The sequence below is a fragment of the Camelus dromedarius genome, chromosome 24, assembly GCF_036321535.1.
Source record: "Camelus dromedarius isolate mCamDro1 chromosome 24, mCamDro1.pat, whole genome shotgun sequence".
Classification (NCBI taxonomy): Eukaryota; Metazoa; Chordata; class Mammalia; order Artiodactyla; family Camelidae; genus Camelus; species Camelus dromedarius.
This window is the reverse complement of record NC_087459.1, coordinates 8,642,385-8,668,361: the sequence shown is the minus strand read 5'-3', so window position 1 is coordinate 8,668,361 and position 25,977 is coordinate 8,642,385. Positions and strand designations below refer to the sequence as shown.

Sequence of the window (25,977 nt, the reverse complement as noted above, 5' to 3'; positions counted from 1 at the left end):
CTCAGGCAGCCTCCCCCTCCCCCTAACAGCCTTCCCCACTCACAGCCACAGTCTGTGCAGCTTTTATTTCAATCAAGAAGTAATCAAATCTATATACAGTCTAAAAACAGTAGAAAAGGTGAGTAAAAAGGCCTGCAGTCCATCTGGAGTGGGGATGGAGAGTGGGCCTGGTGAGCGTCGTACCTGGCACCCAGAGCAGGGCTGGGCACTGTCCTGGCAGTGACAACGACAGGGCCAAGCAGGGGGGGGGGGGGTCCCTGGGCTCAGGGCAGGGAGGGCACTGCCTGACTGGCTGGCTGAGTCTGCCTGCCTGTCCCACAGGGCAGGCAGGGACCCCGAGACCAGCCATGTGGCCAGCCTGACTTGGACAGGCCTAAGTTGGGCCCAGGGGAGACAAGACCCAGCCCGGATTCTGTTAGCAAGTCCAAACCTGCAGAGGAAAGGCTCTGTTTCAAGTTCCCCTTTGGCCATCCAGCCCCAAAGCCACCTGCAATTCATACTTGCCCTCCACTTCCACCCGCCCAGGGCTGCTAGCTCCTTGTCCCTCCTCCCCAGCTCCACACATGCGGCCCTTTGGATGGTCTGAGCCAAGGCGCTGACCTTCACGGTGCTGTCCACAGCTCCTGAGAAGAGCCGGCCCCGGGACACTGCCAGTGCCGTCACGCTGCCTTGGTGCCGCAGCAGGGTCTGTGTGCAGATCATGTTATCCATGCTCCAGACCTAGGGGTACACAGGACATGAGGACCTGCCCAGGCTTGGCCACCTGCCCAAGGCCTCCCACTGTCACTAGGCCATCTCGCACCCTGAGAGACCGGTCGTAGGACGCGCTGAAGACTTTGGTCTGGTCTGGCGTTGAGATGACTGCCAGGGCATACACGGTGCCGACGTGACCTGTCAGGGTCCGCACCTGCTCCTTGGACTCGATGTCCCACACCTGAGGAGGATGGCACAGGCAGGTTGGAGACACAGACAGGGGAGGACAGGGGCCCAGAATCAGGCCCTGCCCCTCGGCACCCACTCTTACATGGATGAGGTTCTCGTAGGTGCCACAGACAATGTGGTGATTCGTCACAGCAATAGAGTAGACGCTGCCACCAGACGTCTGTAGGACGTGGATGCAGTCGAGGGTCCGGATGTCCCAGATCTATGGGCAAGCTCAGGCCACTTGGTCCCAGGCCAGGTGTCTCATCCCCTGGGCCTCTGGGGCTTTGGACACCGTAGGTAGGCAACCCACCTACCACCCAGGGTGTGTGTGAGGGTCTCCCAGTGCTGGCTGGGTCAGGGCAGGGCAGGCAGAGCCCCTGGAAGTGGGCCTGGGAAAGGCCAGCGTCGGGAGGGGCATACCTTGATTGTCTGGTAGGAGCCACTGTACAGGTAGCTCTGGGCCGCCACCAGGGCCCGCACCCAGTGGTTGAGGCCGGTGAGCTCCTTCTTCAGCTTCAGCTCAGTACCCACGATGTCCCAGACCTATGGGAGCAGCCATGAGTACAGGCTGGGTCAGGGGGTGGGGGAAGGCATCCCCACCCGCTGCCCCGCACACGTGTACCCCTCCTTGCCTGACCTTGATGGCCTTCAGGGAGCCGCTGAAGAGCATGTTGTGTGAGGACACCAGCGTACACACTGGGTTGTCATGGGCCCGGATCGTGTTCACCTTCTGCAGGTTCTGGATGTCCCACACCTGGCAGGAGGGAGGACGGGAAGCCTTAGGGACTGGCCCTGAGCCCAGCCCCCAGCGGCACAGCGAGCCTGGGGCTCTGAGATATGGGCAGGGCCCGGAACCCGCCTGCCCGCTGGCCCCACTCACAATGATGGTGCAGTCTGCAGAGCCACTGTAGAGCTTGCACCTGGGGAAGCAAAGCCAAGGCATTGGGGTGCGAGAAGCCAGTGTTCTTGCTGTTGCTGTCCTGGCCAGGCTAAGGTGGTGCTGGCCACCAGGAACCAGCAGCTTGGGCCAGTACCAGGGCCACTGCTGCTTTCTTGAGCCCATCCTGGGTTTTACTGTCTCAGGGAGGAGACCTTGGAAGTGGAGGCCCAGCACTTGGTGCCTGCCTGGCACATGTCTGACAGCTGAGCTGGGGGGTAATTACCCGTTAGCGCTGCTGGCAGTCAAGCTGTTACTTCCTGTGAGCCAGCATCTCTCTCTCTCACACATACACACTCACACACCCACAACATGAAGCCTCCTGACACGGGATAAGAGGGAAGGTCTAGAAGGGACACTCTGGGGGAGAGAGGATGCCCGCACTGGCTGCTCTGTGGTGCAGTGTCCTTTGGGCTTTGGCTACAGGCCAGCAGTAGCTAAGCTCCTGCCTCCACTCTCTGGTAGTCCCACCTGTCTGTGGCTGCCTGAGGCACTCCAGGGCCGGAGCTGTGCTCTGTGAATGTACAACTTCAGAGATGAGAAGCCCACATGCCGCCACCCAGTGACTCTGCCCCACTCAGGGTCAAGGGTTTCTCACAGGAGGGGCAGACACAGCCGCTCTAGGAAATGTGCGGCCATAGACTCAGCTTGCAGTCCATGGGGCAGCAGCACGAGGGCCCTGCAGTCAGCGGCTGCACCTGTGCCTGCACTCACCCCTGGATGCAGAGTGCGAGCACAATGCCGTCATGGCCCTCCAGCGTCTTCTGGCACTTGTAGGTGGTACACGTGTCCCACACCTGCAGAGACCGGGGCATCAGGCCAGGTCCCAGAGGTGTGAGCCCAATGGCAGGGATGACATGAGGCATGGGGGAGGGGAGAGAGCCCTGCCCATGGGGAGGCCTTTGCCCACCCCTGCCCTGCCAGTCTGCCGAGCTCCAGGCAGGACCCTGCCCACCTTGATGGTCTTGTCAGAGGAGCCGCTGAAGAGGAGGTCCCCCATTGAGTAGACACAGAGACACCAAACAGGGCCTTGGTGGCCCACGAAAGTTCCTTTGCACTTGAAGATCTGCTGTGGGTCATAGGCTGCAGAGAGATAGGGGGAGCTGGTAAGGGACCTGTCGGGGCCTCGGGGACGGCAGCAGGAGCAGCAGTGGGCCTGTACTCACATCCTAGGATGCCCGTGTTCAGCCGTGCATTGATGTGGGACAGCTCGTCCTGCAAGACCAAGAGCAGAACAGAGGGTGGGGGCACGGCAGGGGCAGCAGTAGCCCTCCCCAGCACAGACACTTAATCCTGAGAGGGAACAAGCCTCCCGCTGGGACCCAAGCTGAGACAGTCCCATGTCCCCCACCCCACCCAACTTCCCTGCATCTGGCCCCGCCTGAGACCCCTGCCTGCTCACGTTCAACATGGACGCATCCCTCCGGAACTCCATGAGGTCCTCGCTGAGCTTGCTCTGGTTTTCATCCAGGACATCTGAGCAGCCAGGGAGAGGGTGTCAGGGACCAGGAGGAAGGGTTTCACCCTGCCCCCTCCAGGCCAGGCTCTCACCAAACTTGAGCTCCAGGCTCTTCTCCAGCTGGTCAATCTTCTCCGAGAGCTTGCCCAGCATGGAGCGCAGGAAGGCGATCTCCTGGTCCTTCTGGGCCAGCGCCACATGCATCTCATGGAAGCGGTCGTCTGTCTGCTGCAGGAATTCCTTTAGGCCCTCAAAGCGGCAGGTCTCCAAGTGCGTCTCATACGTATCCTGGTTTCCAATGAACGTGCACCTGGAGGCATAGAATGGCTGCCCTGTCCACCTGCCCACCTGCCCACCCAGTGGGACCCTTCCCTCTGCCTCCCCAACCCCAAGAATCTCTTGAATCCTACTTCAGTGCCAAACTCTCCACACCTGCGTGCCTGCCCATCCATCCTGCTTCCACCCAGCCATCCAATCACTTCATTCCTGCTCAAGGGTTCCTCCCCCACCTCATGGCTTCTGCCTTAAAGAGCCAGCTGCTGCCTCTTCTTCCACCCCCACCTCCCCTCTGCTCTCAACTCCACCTGTGCTGGTCCTTCTGCTGGAAGCCCTCACACCCAGGTCTTTGCCCGGCTCCTGCCCCCGCATGCATTAGTTCTCAGCTCAAGCCTTCCCGGACCACCCCCAGCACCCTGACCGCTTTGTCCCCTCTGTGTTCCCATGGGGCTCAGGTCTCCTTCTCGGCACCTGTACCTCGGGTTGTAATTACACAGTCGGTAGTGTGGCTCCCGCTAAGGTCGTCTCCCCAGCGCCCGGCACACAGGCAGATCTCAATCAAGGTTTGCTGAAGGAGGGACTGTGAATGCCAGCCCTGGCCTGCCCGCCCCCTCCAGCCCATCTGCCCCCACCCTGGGGGCAACCCCGGGGCAGCCCCGTGCACCCACCCCCGCCCACTCACCCGTACTTGGAGTGGGGACACTTGATGTGCTCGCACTCCTTGAGGTGGGCCTCCAGGTTCATCTTGAGGAGGGGTGGGCAGCTGGGGTTGTTGGGACACCGCACAGGCCTGTAGTCACAGCTGCCCTCGTGGTCCCTAGGGGAGGTGGGACATGGTGGGGCGCGGGCTGAGTCCCCAGAGGTACTGGTTTTCGGTACCCCTGGTGGGTGGGGAGCTGGGGAACCAGGGAGGCACTTACTTCCGGGCACTGAGCTTGATGGTGAAGGGGCACCCTCGGGGGTCCACCTCGAAAACAGTGGGCTTCCCACCCGCTGCCGCCCGACAGCCGTGCCTGCAGTGGATGAAGAGCTCGCCGATCTGCTCGGCCACCGCAATGTTGTTCACCACCACCGTCAGTTTGGCGTTGTCCACAGGACACTTCTCTGGGGAGTAGGGCATGATGACCCCACAGCCCACCCAGCCACCCCCTCTCCTGGCAGCTCTGCCCCAGGCACTGTGGCCAGGCTGCGCTAGGAGAGACTGTTCCCTGGTGACTGGCAGGCTTGGAACTGCTCACCCAGTGGGTGGGCTGAGCCTCTGTCAGGGGCCTAGCACACCCATCTGCCTTCCCATCTGGGGCACGCAGAATAGGAAAGGGGTGCACAGCTGGGCCACTGAGATTGACCAGCGGGTGAGCAGGTCGAGACAGAGTATGGAGACGGCCAGCTCTGGGCCCAGCTGCTAAAACCTGAGGCAGCAAGGCAGACAGCCTCGACAGTGAGGGCAGCACTGCCAGAGAGCAGGTGCTAAGCCTAGGAAGCCCGCCCACACCTGCCATGGGGAGGGCATTGAGCCTGGGAGGCCCTGCTTGTGCGTCTCACTGCTCTGCTCGCCAAGGTCTTGAGCTCATCTTAAGCCCGGCCTGAGCGGCCATCCAGAAACCACCACCATGGGCAGGACTGCGGAGACACTGCAGCCAGGGGCACAATCAGTGCTGGGCCTGGGCCGGGACCTCTGCGGAGGGACCTTCCCCTGAGCTGGGAACACAGTGGCTGAGTCTGGGCTAAGAGGGACCTACCTGACTTCAGGGCGCATCTTCGACAGAAGGTATGCTGTGGAGACAATGGGCAGATTGGGATGCAACCTCAGAGTTGCCCCGACCCCATGCCCACTGCAAAGAGCAGCTCCTGGGTGGCCAGACCAGGCCTGTCCTGTGACGGAGGCCAAGGCAGCCCACTGGCCTCACAGTGGTACACAGGCTGGGGAGAGGGCAGGCTGGGCGGGGAGGGCAGCCTCACCCCACACGTGGTGATCACAGGGTCCTTGAAAACACTGCAGCAGAGTTGACAGCACAGCTTCACTGACGGCTGCTCAGCAAACACCAGCGGCTCCTAGAACCAAGCAGGTCAGGGTAAGGGTGGGGCCCGGGGCAACTGACATGGGTGTGGGCACCTGGAGCGCCCAGCCCCACCCCCTGTAGGCCCATACTGCCCTCCTGGGGGCGGAAGCACCTCTACTGGGCTATGCCCTGAGAGGAGCCTAGTGAGGCCCAGGGGTGGGCCTGAGTTCCAGGGGACCTGAGCAGGAAGAACCCCTCCAGCCATGCCCTCGGCCGGCTAGCCCCTACCCGTCCCTGGGATGGAGGCCCCACCTTACCTTCCCAAAGCTACTCTCTGGGCAGCCTCTGGGGTGGGGAGTGAGAGGAACATGCCTGGGGGACTGGGCCTGGTCCCTTGAGTCTCTCATGTGGACCAGGGCCCCAGCACAGTGAGGGTCCCCTCTGGGCCACCACACCTACCGGCTCCTCCTCCTCCTCAGGCAGCGAGAATGTGGACCGCAGGGACATGCTGGACTCCGAGTGCAGGGAGCGGACAGAGATGGCCGAGTCAGAGCGGCGTGGGGTGCTGATGGGGGGCTGCGGTGCAGATACAGGTGGCTGTCAGCCAGCAGGAGGGTGGGGCCCCAGGGCCACCCCGTCCCTGTGGGTGCTCACTCTGCCCACCGGGCCCCTCCTGTGCCTGGGGAGCCAGTGCCGTGCCTAGGCCCCAGCCTGCCCAGCGGTCCCGGCCCTGTTGTGGGGACGCCTGCTCACATCTGCCAATTTTCTTTGTGTAAATGGAGAGACTTCCTGCTATTCAATTCTACGAGGACGCACTAGGCCTGCTTCCTGCTTCCCGTGAGGGAATGTGGGCCGCAGAGGGGGCACTTCCACCAGCCAATCCCAGGCAGCCACGGCCCCCAGACTGCTGGAGGGAAAGGAGGGGAATGCTGGCTGGGAGAGGCTGCAGGGCTCTACGTGCCTGCTGGTCTCCGCTGCCCACCTGGCCTTCCTGGCCAGGGACACTAGCACAGGCCAGTGGGGCTCCCAGGGAAAGTGGAGACACCATCACCAAACCCCAGCCAAGCTTCTGACTGCAGGAGGGAGGGCCACGAGTGCCTGTCTCTGCCTGAGCCACCAAAGACATGGATTTGGGGGAGTCCCAGGGCAAGGGGTACTGTCCCTTACTCCCATCTGGGGCGAGAACCCTCCAGAAGAGATCTGACAAGAGCAATCGCTCCCCACACTCCTCCCCTCCCGCCCCAAAGCCTCATTCATACGCCATAAACCTCCTGCCTCGAAACTCAACCCATCTGTCCCCTCTTGGTCCCAGCCGCTCTGGGTCCCAGCTGCCTGTCTGAGCCTCTGTGGGTGTGGGGACCATTGGAAAAATCCCCTCCCCGCCAGCCCAGGGGACCCACTGCGGGCAGAGGGTGGCTGGCTGGGCAGTGCCAGCTCCACACAGAAGCCTGGCTAGTTTCAGGGCCTGGCTTCCCTGAGTGGGGGCAGCAGAAATCTTGGGCCCCAGCATGCCTGCAAAAGGCACCTCCCAAACCAGGGCAGTGCCCACCCGCCGTCATAGCATCCTGAGTGGCACGTTTGCATGGAAATGCCACGTGAGGAATGAGAGGGGAAAGTCAGAGGAAGTGAGTCAAATCATCCCTAGGGCAGCGATGGAAACCAGAGGGTGAGAGCAGGACCAGATGGGAGCTGGGCCAAGCACGTGGGGCCCAGCCCAGATGTTTTCCCCACCCGCCTGCCCGCCTGCCCGCCTGCCCCTTGAGGGGCTCTGCTCTTCCTAAGTGACAGGGCAGATGCTGCCGGGCCTGGGCTGGGGGCAGGGGAGCTAGCCCCAAACTATAGGGGCTAGGAGAAGGCCCAGCTCCTCGGGGCAAGCAGAGGGGGTGGCCTGTGGGTGCCCAATAGCCAAAGACAAGGTGCCCAGGTGGCCACAGCACACCTACCTCCTAAAGCCACCCAAACCCAAGGATTCCAGAAACTACTTCCCTCCAAGCCCGAGTGGGCTGGCGAGCCTTGTGTTCTCAGCCACACTCCAGTGGGCAGCTCAAAGGACGCGGAGACTGAGGCAGGTAGAACCCAAGGGAGTGTGGCATAATACATTTGCCTGGTGCTTAGAGAGGGCCCAGTGCAGCGCTAGGCAAACGAGTGTACTTGTTCAAATCATTAAAAATAGTTTTTTTCTTCCTATTAAACAGGAAACAAAGGCTTGGCCATCCTGCATGAGAAGCCTTCGGTGCTGGGAGGCTAGGAGGGCTCGAGAGCCAGCCGAAGTCTGTCAGATGCTCCGAGGGAGAGCGGAAAGCTGCCCCAGGAGAGGTCAGGGGCAGCGCCCATGTCCCCACCCCCGCCAGCTGGGCCGGCCTTTGCTTCCCCGGGGCCATCCCAGGGCCCAGTGAGGAGGGCCAGTGGACAAACAGGGAATGGTCACTGTGACACTGGCCACACAGCCAGGGCACTGACAGCCAGCCCCAACTCTGCCCTGAACCCCTTCCTCATTCCACAGAGCTGGCGACAGGGAACTCTCTGGCTCCTCAATGGTCAGCACAGGCGTCACAGGCCCCCTGTGCTGATCCCCCAGCTTGGGCCTGTCCATGTTTCCCCACCTGCTGAGTCCCATCTCCCTTGTCAGGGCCCCCAGACTAGGAGCCCCTGCCTCTACCCAGCAACCCACCCACTTGTCCTCTACTCAGCCACAGAGGACACTTTAAAACTGGGGATCTGATCTTGTTACCCTCCTGTCTGAAGCTTTTGTGGCTCCTAACTCCCCAAGATGGAGCCAAACGTGCCTTGTTCTGGCATGCAGGTGCCGTCCCCTCCTGCCACCACTCAAAACCCTGCTGTGGGTGCTTAGGCCTCAAGGTGTCCCCACGTGCTAGACCCTCCCACCTCAGTAGTTCACCTCACCCTCAGACCTGAGCTCAGGGTGCTCCTCATAGCTGAGCCTCCACCTTCAGCCCCTCCTGAGACCTGGGCCTCAGGAAGGAAGGCTTGGCAGAGAGAAGACCCCTCCAACCCATCCCTTGCCTGCCTGTGGGGTGGGGAGGGTGAGCAGACGCAGACCTACCATGCTGTCCTCCTCATCCCGCGGGGAGTAGGCAAGGGAGCTGGAGGAAGAGGGCGTCCTGCGGTGTTGTTTGTACGTGCTGGTCCCATCGGCTGCAAGAAAAAGACGGCCGAGATGCTGTGAGCGTGGGCTGTCGGGGGAAGCCTGACCACCGTGACCTCCTTCACAGATGGGCCAGTGTGGGGACAGAGGCTGGACTGGGTGTCAGGGAAAGTTTGGGTTGTCTTCACAGGTCTAACCATTACCTAGAGCTCAACCACAGGGCTTGGCCTGCCCTGGACAGTCCCAGCGCTGAGCCCAGAAGCTCCCAGCCACAGCCCTGCCACTCCCAGGCAGGCCATGGGTAGGGTGGAGGGGTCTTCTCTCAGTCTCTACAAGGGACATTGTCTTCTTTGACCCTCAAGGTAACCCTGCCAGGTGGGTTCTCTGACAGCCTCAGTCCAGAGAAAAGGAGTAAGGCTGAAAGGTCCAAGGCCCTTCAGTGGGTACGTGGTGGGGCCAGGATGGCAGCCTCTTCCACCAACTCCTCCCCTGGTGTGGCCAGTACCAGGAGCCCACCAGAGGCCTTCTTGGCCTCCTCCAAGGAAGGCTGCTGGAGGCATGCACCCTCTTCTTCCTGCATGTCACCCCAGCTGCCCAGAGAAAACACTGGTCACGGTCCATGTGGGAACAGAAGTGACCCTCATAGGCCCTGCAGGCGACAGCCAGAGGCCTAGAGTGGCCACCACTCGTCTTAGGCCGCAGCCAGGCCCAGATGTCACAACAACCAGCCCTGAAGGCCTGGGTTCATGGTCCAGGCTTCAACTGGCTGCCCTGTGGCTGGGCCTCAGTTTCCCTGTCTGGAATGAGAGGGCCCGGGTGAGGCGATTGTTCATGCCTGGTCACTAGCTCTGACTACCCCTGCCACCGAGGAGGTTGCTGGGTGGGACAAAGGCGAGACAGGCCTCTGTCACTCTCCACCGAGCTTATGACTGCCATGACAGGGTGCTACACGGTTTCTAAAGGTAGATGAGAAATTAAGAAACAATTACTTGGGTGATGCGAATGGGGGGGATGTTTGTTTGCTTTTTCTTCAGAAAGGAGTATTTAAGAAAAAAAGAGGACTCTTTCACAGCCCCCGAGGGGGTCACAGCAGTAAAAAGAAGCCAGTGGAAAAGCAATTAAAAAACTAATTAGCAGCTGGTGTCCTCCTACGAGGGGGCAGAGTTCTGAAAAGGCAACAGAACACACGCTGCTCCCCAGAACCAGCAGCCCTGACCCAAGGGCCCTCACCCTCATGTCTTCAGGAAAGAGGCCGTGGCCGTGTGTGCTAGTTCCTCACCGCCCCCTCAAACACACGGTGCTGGAGCCTCAGTCATGGGACCAGACTCGAAAAAGGAGCCCGTGAGTACTTCTTACCACCTACCCATGCCTGGCAGGGTCCCTAGTCCTGACCTTTCAGGGGCTGCCAGGAGCCTGGGGTGGACGAGTCAGGGGTCACCTGATAAGGGATGGGTGTCCAATGCGATGCCGGGAAGTCAGGCAGCCCACCCGGAGGGGTGGCAGGCAGGGCTCAGGGAAGAAGGTAGGTGCAAGGGGATGCCAGGGTTGAGGGAGGAGGATGCGGCCGCAGGGAGCGGGATGGCGGGCTCCGGCCCAGCCCGGGTTGGCCTGGGCTCACAGGCTCACCTTTTGTGATGGTGGTGACAGCCGAAAAGGCGGGCCCAAAGGTGGTTTCCATTCTGGTCTGGAGAGAGAATGGATGAGACTTGGCCTTGACCCCACAGAGAATATGGACAGACACGTGGACGTGCACTGACAGGCCTTCCCACCAACGCGCCTACACACACACATACACTCGGACACACTGACCACACACACAGCACCAGCCCATCCAAGGGACCTCCAGGTTGGGAGGGGACTGCTCTGGAAGCTCTTCTGGGGGCTCTGGGTATGTGGGGGTGTGCACAGAGGGAGACCCTCACCTGAGGGTGTCCCCTTACCCCGGTGGTGACGTCTGGGGTGGGAAGGTTGGTAGGCCCCCCGGAGAAGCGGTTGTAGCGGGCACTCTTGCCCGAGCTCATGCTCTAGAGAGGCATCTAGGGTCCTCGGGCAGCGTCCCCTGTGGGTGGAGCACAAATGAGGGGCTTTAGAGACAGCAGCCAAGCCTGTCAGTTGGCCAGGGCTGCTCGCCACGGGCAGGGCTGCTCCCCATGGGCAGGCCTGCTCTGGCCGCCCTCTACCACCAATAACAAGGGTGGGTCCATGTGGTCGAAGTCCCTTCCCCGCCCTCTTGTCCCAGGTGTGCACAGGCCAGAGGAAAGGAGGAGGCCCCGGATGCAGGAAGGCAGCTACCACTCAGTTCTACCTTCCTTTAAGGCTTAGCCCTTTGGAAAAGCCCACCAGCTCTGCCTCAGAGCTAGAGAGCCCCTCACTCCTGCTCTGTCTGTTCTTCTGGGTCCAAGGTCCGGATGTCCCTGGGGCCAAGGCTGGGTATACACAGCAAGACCAAGCCACATGCCAGGGCAGGTGTGGTCAGGCCCCAGCTAGCCCCAGTCTGCAGGATGGTGGAGATACTGGTCACACCCTAGGAACCTGCCCGGTAACATGACCAGGGCCCCATCTCTCACCAGCCTCCGGACACAGAGAAAGCCCCTTTGGGTAGGGGAGGAGAGATGAGCTCAGATTCTCAACCTTGTGCAGGTCACTCACCCAGGAACCAAGGATGCCCTTTTGCCCCCTCAGTGTGACTAATGTCTCATGGGCTAGGGTGACAGGGAGAAGGCACAAGGGGAATCATCCCAGGCCTCCAGTGACTGCCACCCCCCGTGATGGAAGGAGCTAAGGTGGGCCCCAGGAGAGCTGGCCAGCCCAGGTGTACCCAGGTACACCTGGGTACCCATAGACTAGGGAAGAGATTAGAAAGAAGAGGAGACACAGGCAGCAGCTCACACTGAGGACGGAACCCCAGAGAGCCGCTCCACTGCCGAGACAGCGCCCGCCCTCCGGTGGCCCTATCAGCAGGCACCTGCTCCAAGCAGTCTTCCAAATAGCAGGATCCACAGCAGTCTATAGCCAGGAGCACCGTCTCCCTCTATGGCAGTCGGCTGTGTTTAGTGCCAAGAGGCCCCAGCTTGAAGCCAAACTCCCCACAGGGAGGAAGGCCACATGCTCAGGAACACTGCCACCAGGCCAACTTGGGGTCCCTGCCTCAGGAGACCCCTAGCAGCATCCCCTGGACACCACACTATGGGCTCATCACCCGCCACCCAGCCTAGCCATCAGAACCAGCATCAGGAACTCCTGGGGGAGGCTGGGCTCATTTTGCTCCCGGGAGCGGCATGGCAGGCAGAGGTCCACCTGCTGTGGTCTGGAGGTCCCACAGGACTGCAAGAGACTCCAGGTGGAAAGGGCTGCCAAGCCCTCTGCACTGTAGGAGAAGGCAGGAGATGCTCTCTGCTCCAACCCAGTGTGAGTCCAGCAGAGAGCAACTGCACAGTCCAGCTAGTTCTGGTACCTTCCCCACCAGGCCCTCCTGACCTGGTCCATCTAACAGCGTCCATTCCCCACACCAAGTGCACCACTGCCATGCACTGTGACCTGGGGTCCACCCAGCAGTCCCCCAACCTGGCCCACAGGTCTGCAGGGAGGTGGTGGGCTCATCCCCTGCTGTCTCCTCACCCTTCCCTCCCTGGTCACCCCTTCAAACACTGCTTGCATGCCACCCTCCCAAACTTTAAGACTCAGGCTTCAACAGGGCGGCTCTGGGCCCCCGCAGTTGGCACTGTCATGAGGCGCCTCCCGCCTCAGGGCTCTGAGGGCCCTGTGGGTCTGCCTAGATAGGGTGTCCTGAGAGCTTGGCTAAAGCCTCCCTCTCCTGCCCACCACCCTCCCTGCTATGACTCAAGGGGCTTGGCTGTGTGCCCCAGCCCAGGCTCCCTGGTGGCCCATCCTCTCAGGGGAGAGAGAGGGGCTTTGGAGACTGGGCAGGGTTGAGCCCTCAGGCAGAGGTGTGCAATTGGTCTGTCCAGAAGCCTCACTTCCAGCTCCACTCCCAGCGCTACTGTGGGTCTCCATGCCAAGCAGGAAGTCTCGGAGGCTGCCCTGCTTGGGGTGAGGACACCCGGGGTGGGGTGAGGCCTAGACAGCGGAAAACCTGGGAGCTCCAGGAATCGCCCCATCAGCACGTAAAGCTCCGCCCTTTGGGGAAACCCAAGGTTGGCTTCAGCCTCAGCACCACGGGGTGCCAGGAGGGGTGGGTATCACAGGGAGGCCACTGGCTGACACTGACCTTGATTTTACAATCCATCTGCTCCCTTCACTGCAAGCTCCCAGGGCCAAGAGGCCAGCTGCTGGCTTCAGTGAGCAACACCCATGGTCCGGGTGGCCAGGACCCCAGCAGGCACTCCCCACAGGACCGGAGCCAGCCTGCTGGCCCCCGTGGGTGTCGTGTGCCCGAGTGCCTGTTGCTGCAGCCTGGGAAAGCAGGCGTCTGGCTGTCCTGCGCTCTGAAGTGAAGTAAACAGAAAGGCACGCAGGGCTCGCAGGGCAACATGCAAATCGGGCCGGAAAGTCCCCAGACGACCAATAGCAGTCAGGCCCACAGCGATGACACACAACCCGACCCGATGGGGGACGTACAAGACTGGCTGAGGAGTTAAGCTGAGTGAGGGAAGGAGGGAGGGAACCATTTCCCGGTTCACACGGGTTCAGTGTGTCGCCCTAGCCAGGGACCCAGGGGTGGGCGGGACACTGTGCACCCCGCCCACCCGGAACACAGCGATTTCATCCAGAGCATCTCAGAATTGAGCAAGAAGCCCTCAGCCCTCCCTTGCCCTCAGGGAGGTCCCCAGGGGCTGCATTTTGCAATAACAGTCTTCCCCAGTATCTATTGGCCCTGGAGACCAAAACCCCAGGAACACAACAGCACAGCTCAGCGCTCCCCTAGCTGGGCCCAGCTGTCCTGGGGGTGTCCCCTGGCCCCCCAGGGGAAGAGGCCTCTTCCCCACAGTCAGCCTGAGGTTCTCAGTCAGACAGGAAGTTGTCAACTAGAGCCAGATTCCTTACCCATCCCAGAGCCCGGCCTCTCCCAAACTAGGAAAAGCCATGGGCTGTGCAGACTAGGAAGACCTGGTGTGGGGCAGGGTGAGAAAAGGCCCCGCCCCCACCCCCACAGTCCTGCCACCCTCCCTGCCAAGGCCACCCCTGTCAGTTCTCAGGTACCTCAGCAGAACCCAGGGGAGGGACTCTCAAGGATTCTATCCATGAAAGAGAAAAGACCCCAGGCCATGATGGAGATGAGGCTGTCTGCCTTGGGTAAGGCTAGTGGGAGGATGGGACCCTTGGATGCTCAGGGTCTGTGCAGACCTCACCTCAGCCAGGGGTCAAGGCCCAGGAGTCTCTGTCCACTCACATCCATGTCTAAGGGACTTCTAGGGCCTGCAGTGCCCTGACTGCCCAGTGAGGAGCCAGAGATCTGCCTGAAATGCCCCAGCCATCCTGAGCCCCTTTTCAGGAAAGCCCCCCACCAGCTCCCTTCTCTGAGTAGCCTGCACAGGAGGGCAGCCCAGCTCCTTCGAAACCCTCCTCAGCCCACCCCCTGGAGGGAGCCCAAAGGGATCTGCTGGGGCCTCACTCTCAGGAATGTGGGACATGGCCCTCCTTTCCCCCGGGAAGTACCCAGAGGTGGTATAGATCAGACATTGCCAGGGTCTCTGCCTACTTGGCCTCAAGGCTGTCACCAGAGGAGCAGAGACCCAGGCTGGCTATGCTGGAGCTGGGGGAAGTGGGGTGGCCAGAGGCAGAGCCAAGCCAGGCCAGAGGCACCTTGAGGCAGCTCTCCCAACAGCAGGCATGATGGGGTCCCCTGAATAGCACATGCTGAGCCAGCGAGGGGTAGACTGCCCTATAAACAGTCAGGGCACACTTTTGGGATAAGTACCCCAGGAAGGAGCCTGGATGGCTCAGGAACCCTCAGCCCTTCCTGCCACGGCCCTGGGTGGCCAAATGGCGGGACTGCAGCCAGAGCTCCAAGTGCAGCCCTGACATCACCTGCAGACCGCACAGCCCCAGGGTCATCCCCTGCCTGGGACCCCCTGGCCCAAGCCCAGGCCGGGCTGCCAAATCCTACAGAGACAGGCCTGGTTGCCATAGTGAAGCCAAACACATTTCCCTCAGCAGTTCCTTGGCGTCCCCTTAATATGCTTTTTCCATTCCAAACAGGCAGAGTGTGCTGTCAGGGATCCCCCAGAACCTCAGCAGGCCCTGGTCTGAGGCCTGCCGGGCCTCCCCTCCCTCCCAGCACTCAGGACAGGCCTTTGCCCTCACCTCTGCATCCTTCCCTCGGGACCCACAGCCCAGACTCCATGGAGGCTTCAAAGCACCTGACCAGACACTGCTATGGCCTCCCCTCCCCAGGGCTCTGCCCCCTTGTACCCTCCCCCAGCCTCCTGGCCTTTCCTGTCCAGGTCCAGCCTCTGCAGCACCCAGGGCCACCTCTGCTAGACGGAAGGGGTCTCTCCTGCTCTGTGGCCTGGCCTTAATCCCTACTTGGAATGCCTTCGCTTCCCCATCTGCCCCTTGGGGCCAGCCTCATCTCCCTGTCCTTTTTTCCCCATGTACAGGGTGGAGACCTGGCCCAGCTTGGGGGACATCCAGAAGGCTTCCTGGAGGAAGGGGTTGGCCAGATCCAGAGCAGGGAATGTTCTGGGAAGAGATGGCATTCATCCTCCTATCTCAGTGCCTGGCTGCAGGGCTGCTTTTTCTGCCCACACTCTCCCTCCAACTCAGTGCCCACCCTAGCCCTGACTGCAGGGGCAGAACTGGGAAGCATGTCCCTGGCTGTCCTAAATCAGGGGTCTAAACTCATAAAAACAGGTCCTGGGCCTTTGCCCAAGAGCCAAGTAGCGGGCAGTGGCTAGGCCTGGTCTATACCTACAAGCCCCCCTGGCCATTTTCTCATTGCTTCCTGCGTGGCTTGTCGCTTGTGTGTCTTCCTACTTGCTTCTCTGGAGAAGTCAGGGAATGCAGCCCCAGTCCCTGGGCCAGATCCAGGTCTGGAGGTGCCCCAGGAGCTCAGAGGACAACAATCTGGCCTGCCCACTCCTCTGTCCAGCCCACGTCATCCAGCCCTTGCTGCCCCATCACCACTCCAGCTGGCACATTCCTCCGGCTCCTGCCACCTGGATGCCCTCCCAAGGTGCTCTTGGGATTATTCACCCCCTAAAAGGCTTCCAAACAGCCTGCTTCCTCCTGCCCAGGGTGGCCAAGTGCCAGGTGTGCACCATGACTTTAGCCCCAGCCCCCAGTGCCCATTTTCTGCTTCATCTGCCCCACCTGACTCCGTGCTCCTCCAGGGAGTGACCATATCTCTTCTGCTCCAGAGCCAGTGCATGAGGGACACTGGGGGCATCTGTCTATAGGGACTGGTGGGCCTGTCTTCAAGGGTGCCTCCTGCATAAGCTGGCCTGAGGCCTGAAGGCCTAGGTGCCCACCCATGGACAGACCTGAGTTCAAATCCCACCTCTGCCACTTAACGGCTATGTGACTTTGGGCCAGCTGCTTGCCTGTGTGGTCCTCAGAGTTCTCATCCATAAAAATGGAGTGGATGTACCAGGTCTGGAAGGAACTGTGAGAGACGCCACGTGAGTCAATAGTGAAGGCTCCGCTGACAGCAGCTTCTCTTGGAGAACTGAAGATGGAGGCTGAGAGCCCATGCCAGGGACATACAGCCAGTGAGAGGTCACTCCATTGCTGCCAGCAAACCACGAGGCCCCACTGTGCACTTAAGCCAGCCCCTCACTCAGCATGCTAGCCAGCAACTGAATCACAGTGTCTGGGCTGCCCAAGCCTCCCAACCTCGGCTCTTCAACTGCATCTTCTTCCATTTCCCAAACTGTCCATTCCTTTGTCCTGCCAACTGGCCAAGGGTCATACCCACTGCCTGCCAGGCCCTATCCTAGAGAGAGGGGACGTGGTGACAACTAATCATGAGTCTGACCCTAGAGAAGCTGGGAGCCTGGTGGGGGAGGCCAAGGGTCAGAAGTACTACTACGCTCTGTTCAACATGACAAAGGCACTTTTCTGTGGGGGCCTGTTCCTCCTAAGTCAGTTCTGAAGACCCCGATCTTTTTCATTCATTTCCTGGAAGATCGTGACACACAACCATAGTGGATTTACTCCATGGGGACCCTAAGTTCGAGTCCCTCCTTCCTGGTCAGTCGTCTCTTTCAGCCAGGCTGTCCATTCTCTGCTTTCCCCCAGAAGGAGGTTATGGTTTTCTGGAGATAGTGCTGCTATAGGATTCAGGCACCCTGAGACACAGGGACTGGGGTTTCCATGGAGAAATTTGAATGCCCAGAGAAGTGGAAGTGGGGATTTATGACAGAGAGAAGAGGTGTGGGAAGGAAGAGGCCCAAAGAGAAGGAATTAGAGGGAGGCCACATGCTTGGCCAAGGCCAAGGGGCAGGCAGCCCCCAGGAGAGGTGGCCTGTGTTGGGGGGTAGGGGTCTGAGGGATAGGAGAAGGGTGGGCAGACAGGCTGGGCAGCACAGAGCTCTAAGCAAGGGATGCAGCAAAGCAGGGTGGAACCCTTCCCCCTAGCGCAGGGTGTGATCCAGCGGGACACCAGACTCAGCTCCAGCTCACCGCCCTGACCTGGCTCAAGACAACCAGGCCCAGACAGCCAGACCCAGTGAGGACTCGGAGATGAGGGCCCCACCCCAATCTCCACTGCACACAAGCTAGCCTCACTCTCTCCTGTTTCCCCACTGAAGCCAGCAGTCCATCCTCCACATATAACCAGAGGTTTTTATTAGACTCAGATCTGATGCCGCTCTCCTGTGCTTGAGTCCTCCAACTGCCTCCTTTGTAAGCACAAGACTATCCACGTCCTGCACCCTAGTCTGGCCTCATCCAATTCACCTCTCACCACTTTAACAGTACTCGCTGGTGTACACCAAGCTTTCTCACTCTGGGCCTTTGCGTATCTTTCTACCTCTGCCTGACAAGCTCTTCCAGCAAGACACACTGCTCTTCTCAAGACAGGCTGCTTGCTGTAGGTGTTCCCTCCCCAAGCCATTCAGGAGTCCCCTACTGCGGACTCTTTTTCTCAATGCCCTGTTTCTTTTTTCATAGCACCTATCACAATTTCTCGTGATCATGTCTGTGTATTGTCAATCCCTCCCCCAAATCTAAATCACCGGTTCTTAAAGTGGGGACGCTTGGAAATGTCTGGAGACATTTTTAGTTGTCATATTGAGGGTGAGGAGGCTACTGGTATCTAGTGGGTGGAAACCAGGGATGCTTCTCAACACCCGAAAAAGCACAGCATGGAATGATGGGCACGAAGTGTCAAGAGTGGCGAGGTTGAGAAACCCTGCACGAGACAAGCCAAGGAGAACTGGGACCACAGTCTCCCAGAGCCTCCAACCGTGCTGGGCACCTGGCGGCGATCAGTAAACGCAGGAAAAAGGACTGAATAAAGGAGAGAATGAAGGAAGCGAGCGAGCGATGGACCAGCTGATAAACAGACGTACCTACAAGACAGACCCTGGATTGCCTCAGCCCCGCCCCCTAGGCCCGACCCCCTCCCCAGATCCCAACACGCGCCCCCCCGTCCCACCACGCGGCACCGAGGCGTAAGCCCCAGGCCTGCACGCCGCACGGACACTCACCCGCCCGTGGCCGCTCGGGAACGGCAGCGCCACCCCCCCGTTTCATCGTGCCCCCTCGGCCGCTGGCCGGGAAAGGGACAGGACGCTCGAGCCGGAAGCACTCAGGCGCTGTGTCCGCCGGGACTTGTAGTTGCCAGGCTCTCCCAGCCCCCGGCGGCCGCCTTACGCGAGACTCTTCAGAAACTACGACTTCCGGCGGCTCCGACGTAGCGGGGTGGGATTGGTGGCTTCAGAATCACTCTATGTTGCAGATCGGAGCCTGATGGGCTATGTGTATCCGTCGCTCACAGTTAGATTCAATGGCCTCTGCAAAAGGGTGGAGCTTTGGGTGTCCGGTTCGAGAGACCGCCCCAAGAAGAAATGCCAAGGCGCGATTGGCGGAGGCAGGAGGAGTAGAGAGCGGAGCATATCAGCAGTAAGCGAAGGCAGATCCTTACGCCGGGATCGCCCAATCGCAGAGGTGGGCAGTTTGTATAAAAGCTCGAGCCTCACGCTTCATTAGTCTTTTGGGATCAGGTGGTACCTGGGAATGTGGATTTTTGCTGGTTGCATGCCCCACGATCTGGGGCGAAAGTGTTCGCCGAGTGAGGCTAGGGAGGTGTCCCAAACCCACAGTCAGCTCGAGCTCGCTGGTCCAGCCTCCGCCTGAACTCCTCTTTGGTCCTCAACGTTCTGTGCGTTTCTTCCCCACGCTCCTGCCAGTTTCGTCGGGGAAGCCTGAATTTCTAGATATACTTCTTCCTACAGGTAAGGCCGAACTGGACTGGGCCAGGCCTGGTTTCCCCATTCCTCTCCGAGCCTATGATGAATTCCTTTAATTTCTGACACCTCGTATGAAAACTGCACATGCAGTCTGATTATTTTGCAAGACTGAGGCTTCGGGGTTCCCTCCCCCTGTTGGAAGGGCTTGTGGGGTGAAAACAGGTCTTGCCGGAAATGGCAGGGTTGGGCTTCTGTCTACGTTTGGACGCTGTCTTGACTTTCAGTGACGGGGGTGATGAGGCAGCTTTGCCGACCGTGGCTTATCATTAACAATGGAGAAGGACCAGGCCGTTTAAAAACGTTATGTTCTGCAGCTGGTGCCTTGATTCTGTTAGCGGACAGGGGCTTCCCGTAAGAGGGGAAAAAAACCCCAAAGCGCAGGCTCTTGCCTTTGTACGGTGAAAGGATTAACAGTGGAGACATAGGATATAGTGAAAAAGCTGCTCTTTATCACCCAAGAGAAAGGCGGGGTGGGGGAGCTGCAGGCCAGGGTGACCTAGTGCAAGAACTCCCCCTCTTGGGGTCTTAATGTAAGCCCGAGCTGGGGGCTCGGCCTTTGGAGGTGACTCTGCTGGGCCAGCACCGGTGTGGAATAAACCAGTTTTTTCTGATCCTACAAGTGCGTGCTGTCTGTCTCTCCCCGCCAGCTGAATTCTCCCATTACAAATGCGGTCCTTTTATCTGTCTTTGGTGTTTCTTGCCCTCTTTCCACTGACTGCTTGTTCCTGCTGCTTCTGCTCCCTGGAACAAACACTGGACAAACAAAATCCGGTAACGAGGGACCCTCAAAGACTGTAGTCAAGCTAAAACAATGTGGTCAGGCTAGACTGAGCAAGACCCTTAAAAAATGTGGTCATGAGGATTAGATCTAGTAAAGACTTTCTGTTCCTTCTAGGTGACTCTTTACTTTTAAACTTTTCAAGAAGTCTCTAGTTGATGGGTCCAAGTTTCAGTTTGCTAGTTCCCTGCCTGCCTCAGTTCTGTTACTGAACCAAACTTGCCGGTATGCAGTAAAGCCAATCTACTGGTACCGGGTTGTGGTTAAGGAAAGTGCAGTGTTTATTGCAGGGCACTGAGCAAGTAGTACAAAGAAGCTAGTGCTTAAAAGGCCCAAACTCCCAGAGTCTTTCAAGGAAAGGTTTTAAAGATAAGGTGAGAGAGGAGTGTTGTGGGGTATGTGATCAGCCCATGGACATTCTATTGATTGGCTGGTGGTGAGGTAATCAGGAGTTAACATCACCAACCGGTCTGGGGTCTACGTGTTTGTGGGCAGCATGTAGTTAATTCGCCTGGTGAGGGTTTCAGTGTCTGCCAGACAGCTCCAAGGATATATAGCACATCGGGGTGGAACTAAAGTTCCTTGACTTTGTTTAATGGCTGAACTACTATTGTCTTGCTTGACTGTTTTCCTTTCTATTCTCACTTCTCTGATTAAATGTACTCTTTAGAACTCTGAGAAGCCTAGGAAACTAAAGTTTTCCTGCAGACAAGAGGCAGGCAGAGAACATGGAGGGGGTTGGTTCTGTTCCAGGAGAACCTCTTTAGGGTCGTTCTAGGTTACAATTCTAGCGACCTAAGCACGATAGAAAACCTAGCATTTTTTTCTAATTTTTTTCTCCTATTTTCCTGCTGAATTTTTGTTCCAGGGCTGGGTTCAACAGAAGGAGAAGCATTAAAAGGACTCAAGAAGGGTGATTGGCTCCAGCACACCCAGAATGAGGACATGACGGCAGAATCCTCCAGTAACAGCCCCCGTGGCCCCACAGGGAGCTGGAGCTGTCTTGATCAGCCATCTTGGCTTCCTGTCAGTTTCCTTCCCTCTTAAGGGATCAGGCAACTGTATGCACTGCCCCTGCACTGGCTTCCGCTGAGAACTCTTTCCTAGGTAGTAGGCAAGATCCCTCCTAAGCTTTGGGCCCTATAACAGGTCTCTACCCAGCCTGCTAACATCAGGACTGTCAGTGACTCGGCTGGAGACCTCTAGGTAAGTCAACGTCAGCCCAGGGGCCTGGTGGTTAGGCTGGAGTCTGTATCTGTCTAAAGTGCTGGAGAGTTGGGTTTATAACACCTTCTCGGGGTGAGCCCAGAATTGAAGACTTCTAACCTTAGAGGGCTGTATGGGGATTAACTCCCCCATCAGAACCCCTCCTTGGCTCCCTTAACTGTCCTTGCCAGTAAAGACCCTCCAGCACAGTTACAACCAGGTGGCCTGGGATCAGGAAAAGTCCTTCTGTTCCTGGAACCAAGGCATTCCTCCTGCCATAGGCCCCTCGATAATTGGGACATAAACCGTACCTCTCTGGGAAATCTGTCAATTGGACAGGCTAAAGAGAAAGAAATGAATTCAGTGCTGCACATAGGACTGCCCTGCCTGCCCACTAGAGGAAGGAGAAAGATGGCCCCCTTCTGGCAGCCTGGCCATCAATACTGTTCAGTTTATAATGCAGACATGAAAACAAAGATGGCAAGGTCCCCTATATCCATGATTTCGGGGCTATCAGGACTGATCAAGGTGGAAATGTCCACTCCCAGATCCTCATAAATGTTCTTTTAGAGTCCTGGCAAAAGCAGAGGCTAATCCCCCCTTGGCGATGCCAAAGTTCCCCAGAGCCCTCCACCCCGTCAGAAACGGCAGGGGAGAGTACTTCAGAACAGGCCACCCTGCCATGTGCCCCCTCTCCCATGGGCTCAGATTGGAAAATCAGCTGTGTCCCAAAACACCACAGCGGCTGAACTAAGCAAAAATTTGTCTAAGGGAAGTGCCCGAGGGTGAGGGGAACCATGGGAGTTAACATGCCCTTGTCAGTGCAAGACTTTGCCCAGTGCAGAGAAGAGCCGGGCTCGTATTTAGAAAACCCCCAGAAGTCCCATGATGAATTTGAGTGCCTGACACTTAGTTTCCTCCTTACCTGGAGGGACATTATGTTCATTTTGACTCAGTTGTGTCTGCAATGAAGAGGAAAGGGGGAGAATCCTAGACCAGGCTCAAGGTGGCAGATGAGAGACTACAGGCCGACGCTCATTTGGGCCCTGGAGAAACCATACCCTTATCTGAGCCTGATTGGAACCTCAACACTGGGGCAGGCAACAAGGCCCTTAGCTATTTTGTTTCCTGCTCTCTCCAGGGCATGACCCGTGGGATCACAAAGGCTATGAACTGTAACAAGATAAATTACCCAGGGTCACATCTAAACCCAGCCCTCTCCATATGCAGATTCATGGAGGCTTTTAAAATTTAAACCCTAACTGACCTAGAAAGCCTGGAGGGTAAAGGCCTGTTAGCTCTCTCCTCAGGCCACAGCTGGCATTAGAAGAAAGTTACAAAAGCTCGATAAAGGACCTGAGACGCCCATTGCTGAGATGGTGGAGGAAGCAAATAAGGTCTTCCTGAACCACGACCAAGAGGAAGAAGGAAGGAGGGAAGAGAAGCCCGGAAAGATAGGAGGATAGAGAAGCCTCTTGGCAAACTAGCAGGCCAAGACTGGGGCTGTGGTCTTCCCACCTGGCATTAAGCCCCACACACCACTGTAGCTACTGCACACTCAGTGTGCATGTGGCAAGGGAGACAGACACTGGGAAGGGGAATGTCCCAGTCACCCTGAGGGAAGGCAGCCAATTCCTGAGCCCAGGCCCTCTGTCATGGCTGACCAGAAATGACGCCTATTGGCTTGAGAAGCCCCCATGGGTGTAGAAGGTAAGGAGGTTAGTTTCCTTTAGGGTATGGGGTCTGCCTTCTCTGTACTCCCCTTCTAGACCTTTTGATAGTAGCAGGTCAGTTAATAGAAGTAGAAAGGGAAGCTCTACCCTGCCAACTCACTAAACCCCTCTGCAAGTTGGGAAGTTGGCAAGGAACCCATTCCTTCCTCTACATTCTGGAGTGTCCGGGTCCCCTATTGGGAAGAGACCTCTGTCCAGTGGCTGGCTGATTGCCTGCAGGTAGACTCTGACCCTCCTTCCTAGGGGACCCCCGAGTCTGGTACACTTGTAGCCCAGGTTTGCCCAAAACACCACACCTGTAGAAATTCTTAATCTTAAGCCTGGAAGAAGTGAAACCACCTAAAACCTGAGGCCCTCTGGGGACTTAGGCCCTTAAGTTACCAAGTTCAGCAACTAGGAATAATCATACCTTGTAAGTCCCCCTGTAATACCCCTATACTACCTGTCAAAAAGCCAGGTGGCTCCTACCTTTTTGTACAGGACCTCCGGGGGCTCAGTGAGGCAGTCATACCAAAACACCCTGTTGTACCAAACCCGTAGACCTTCCTTGCCTAGGTTCCCGGCGGGGGCTGTATTTCTCAATGCACCTAAGGGGTGCCTTTCTCTACATTCCTCTTCCGAATTTCTAACTGCCATAATCCACCTAACTTTGCTGGGCCTGGCTCCCTGTAGGGTTTCAGGACAGCCCTCACATCTTTGGAAACCCTTTGGGACAGGACCTGAAGGAGCTCACACCCAGAGCACCTTGATACAATATGTGGATGATTTATTTATAGCCGGCCTCACCCTCAAGGCCTCTAGGGAAGACACTATTAAAAGAGGATACTGGGTCTCCAGGAAAGGCCCAGATCAGCCGTACTCAAGTAAAATACTTGGGTTCATCGTCAGTGAGGGAAAGAAAATGTTGAATCCCGCCAAACCTGAAAACAGCTGCAAGGGTTCCTTGGTTTGACTGGCTTCTGCCGAATTTGGGTCCCATCCTGTGGCCAACTAGCCAAACCTCTGAGAAATTAAGAGGGACGGTTCGACTGGGACTTAGCATGCATGCACCCGAGCTTTTGAACAATGAAAAGCCGTGATCACGGCCCCAGCTTTGGGGCTACCCAAACTAGATAGGCCCTGTAAACTGGGCCAGCCTGTCGCCAAACAACTAGACGTAGCTAGAGGATGGCCTGCTTGTCCTACAGTGGCCACCTCCCTGCTAGTAAGGGTGACTTTGTCCTCACCCCCCAGTCTGTCTTCCCACTATATCTACAGCCCTCATGCAAGGGGAACGCTTGTTGGGGAACTGACCAATGCCAACTGCCATGCCACTTTCCAGGTCTCACGGATGTGAAAACATGACGGCCTGGGGACTTGTAAGTTGCTGAAACTCAGGAGGCAGGGACCGGAAAAAAAACTCATGGGCCACATTAACTACTCAGTTTTTTCTTTTGTGGCCTAACATACTGGTTTCCTGGTTCCTGAATCAAAAAACAAAAGCTCCAGTGAGTGTTAACTTATCAAATGTCCAGACCCCTCCCAAGTTCACCCCGTTGGGGGAGTCCAAGCGCAGTATTCTATCGGGATAAGGCCCTGAATGCCATGCAACACTTACATCCATTTCCTCCTGGCTGCACAAGGGACCACTTTTAAAAGCTTAAACATTGCCCTTGCTCTGTCCGCAGTGCTAGATGGATGGGGACCTGGTCTCTGGCACACCCGACGTGACAGTTAAATTAGACCCACAGCTGGGGGCCTCTTCCAGTAGGATAGATGAAGACCTCATTAAGGATATGTTACTACACAGACAATTTGGGACAACAGTACTTTTCTTCTAGTCTACACTTGCCAGGTAATAGAGCCAGCCCCTCACTCCACTGTTCTTGGGTCTCCTGGTCTAGCAGGACTGGCCACAGGAGGACTTGGATTGCATGCTTTTCTCAGCTAGCTATACTGCCCAGACCTTTAGCCAATCCCAGTGCCCTGGTGGCCATGGTCTTACAAAACCATGGCGCCTTAGATCTCACTGCAAGCCAGGAGGGAACATTTTACTACAAGCGGGTGCCAGAAGAGATGAAAGGCCTGCTGGAACAGGCAGCAAACAAACGGGTGAGGAACTTGGCTGGTGATGACCCCATGCCTGCCTTGGCTCTTGCCTTTTCTTGGCCCCACTGTGACTACCCTTTTGGCCCTACTTTTTGGACCATGCTTACTTAAAATACTTCATTTCAAATCATCTCCAGCAACTTCAAAATAAAATCTGTTGCTGTGTGGTTGGAAGCCCACCTTGGGGTCAGATTATCTAGATTTTGAACAGAACAGATAGAGACCTCTACTCTGGCTAGACTGGCCAGTGCCCCCATACAGCAGGAAAAACCTACAGAAAATAGACATCTCAGCTCACTTCCCCAAGTATGGAGTCTTGGGAAGGTGAGTGGTTAGGCGGACTCACCTTGGCTTATTAACAGAAGTACCAGTTAGTCAGCGGACAGAGACCAAATTGGAAAGCCCATCAAGTGTGTGGGTCCTTGTCTGCCAGTTTAAATCTTCACTAGAGGCAGAGGGACAGTGAAAAGGAACTCTTATATTCAGACAAGGGAAAACACTATAAAGCAGGGAGCCCTTCTCCAGGTCAAGACAGCGCCAGCCCCTGGTCAGACTGTTACTGGAAGACTTGTCATTAATTCAGTGGTGCTAGTCAGCCTCTATTGTGGACTCTTGCCTCCTGTGGAGCTCAGCCCTAAAACTTTGGTGGGAAAGAGAACAAAAAGATACTGGAGTATCCTTGGAATTGATGCAGCCATTGTGGAACATAAAATATCTTGTATGGCTATGTCCTTGGATAGAAACATTCTGTTGAGGGGTTATGTCCTTGAAACCAAGGAGCCAGCTGCAGGGTAAGAGAAACAACTTTTTTTGAAAACAGCCTGGCATTTGCTAATCAGCCAGGGTCAGTAAGCCTGCCTGATCACCCCTCCCTAGACCCTTGAGAATATTTTCTGTTCTGCAGCTGGCGCCTTGATTCTAAACATGATAGAAAGCCCAGCATTTTTTCTTCCTTCTTTCCCCACAAAGTTTTTTGTTACAGGGCTGGACTCAGTGGAAGGAGAAGCGTTAAAAGGGCTCAGGAAAACTTGTCTCCAGCACACCTGGAATGAAGACATGACGGCAGAACCCTCCAGTAAAAGCCCCTGTGGTCCAGC

General features: G+C 57.5%; 1 protein-coding gene, 1 long non-coding RNA gene and 1 other non-coding gene across 7 annotated transcripts; 2 read left to right on the top strand and 1 right to left on the bottom strand.

Annotated features, from left to right (window-relative positions):
• Nucleotides 1-46: 46 nt before the first annotated feature.
• TRAF7 (TNF receptor associated factor 7) lies at nucleotides 47-18,461 on the bottom strand. 5 transcript variants are annotated; one of them, XM_031447851.2, is made up of 22 exons: nucleotides 18,314-18,430; nucleotides 12,931-13,147; nucleotides 10,625-10,761; nucleotides 10,329-10,386; nucleotides 8,661-8,752; nucleotides 6,056-6,172; nucleotides 5,556-5,648; nucleotides 5,336-5,369; nucleotides 4,517-4,700; nucleotides 4,285-4,413; nucleotides 3,413-3,630; nucleotides 3,264-3,337; nucleotides 3,028-3,076; nucleotides 2,817-2,944; nucleotides 2,576-2,658; nucleotides 1,805-1,844; nucleotides 1,562-1,678; nucleotides 1,345-1,467; nucleotides 1,025-1,144; nucleotides 803-934; nucleotides 601-720; nucleotides 47-430 (listed from the first exon to the last, which is right to left on the bottom strand). In XM_031447851.2, the coding sequence occupies exons 3-22, from the start codon at nucleotides 10,721-10,723 to the stop codon at nucleotides 416-418; spliced, it is 2,025 nt and encodes a 674-aa protein (XP_031303711.1). In that variant the 5' UTR covers nucleotides 10,724-10,761; nucleotides 12,931-13,147; nucleotides 18,314-18,430; the 3' UTR covers nucleotides 47-415. The 5 variants fall into 5 exon arrangements, with proteins under 5 accessions (XP_031303711.1, XP_031303709.1, XP_031303712.1 ...); XM_031447849.2 differs by having other exon boundaries at nucleotides 4,279-4,413; nucleotides 18,314-18,427; XM_031447852.2 differs by having other exon boundaries at nucleotides 4,279-4,413; nucleotides 10,643-10,761; nucleotides 18,314-18,425.
• A 263-nt stretch (nucleotides 18,462-18,724) lies between these two features.
• On the top strand, nucleotides 18,725-25,535 carry LOC116151976 (uncharacterized). Its single transcript, XR_004135571.2, has 3 exons — nucleotides 18,725-19,060; nucleotides 20,722-21,059; nucleotides 24,460-25,535. It is a non-coding gene; the product is annotated as an uncharacterized LOC116151976 (long non-coding RNA).
• Nucleotides 19,110-19,192, top strand: LOC116151980 (small nucleolar RNA SNORD60). The gene has a single exon (XR_004135575.1). It is a non-coding gene; the product is annotated as a small nucleolar RNA SNORD60 (small nucleolar RNA).
• Nucleotides 25,536-25,977: the final 442 nt, after the last annotated feature.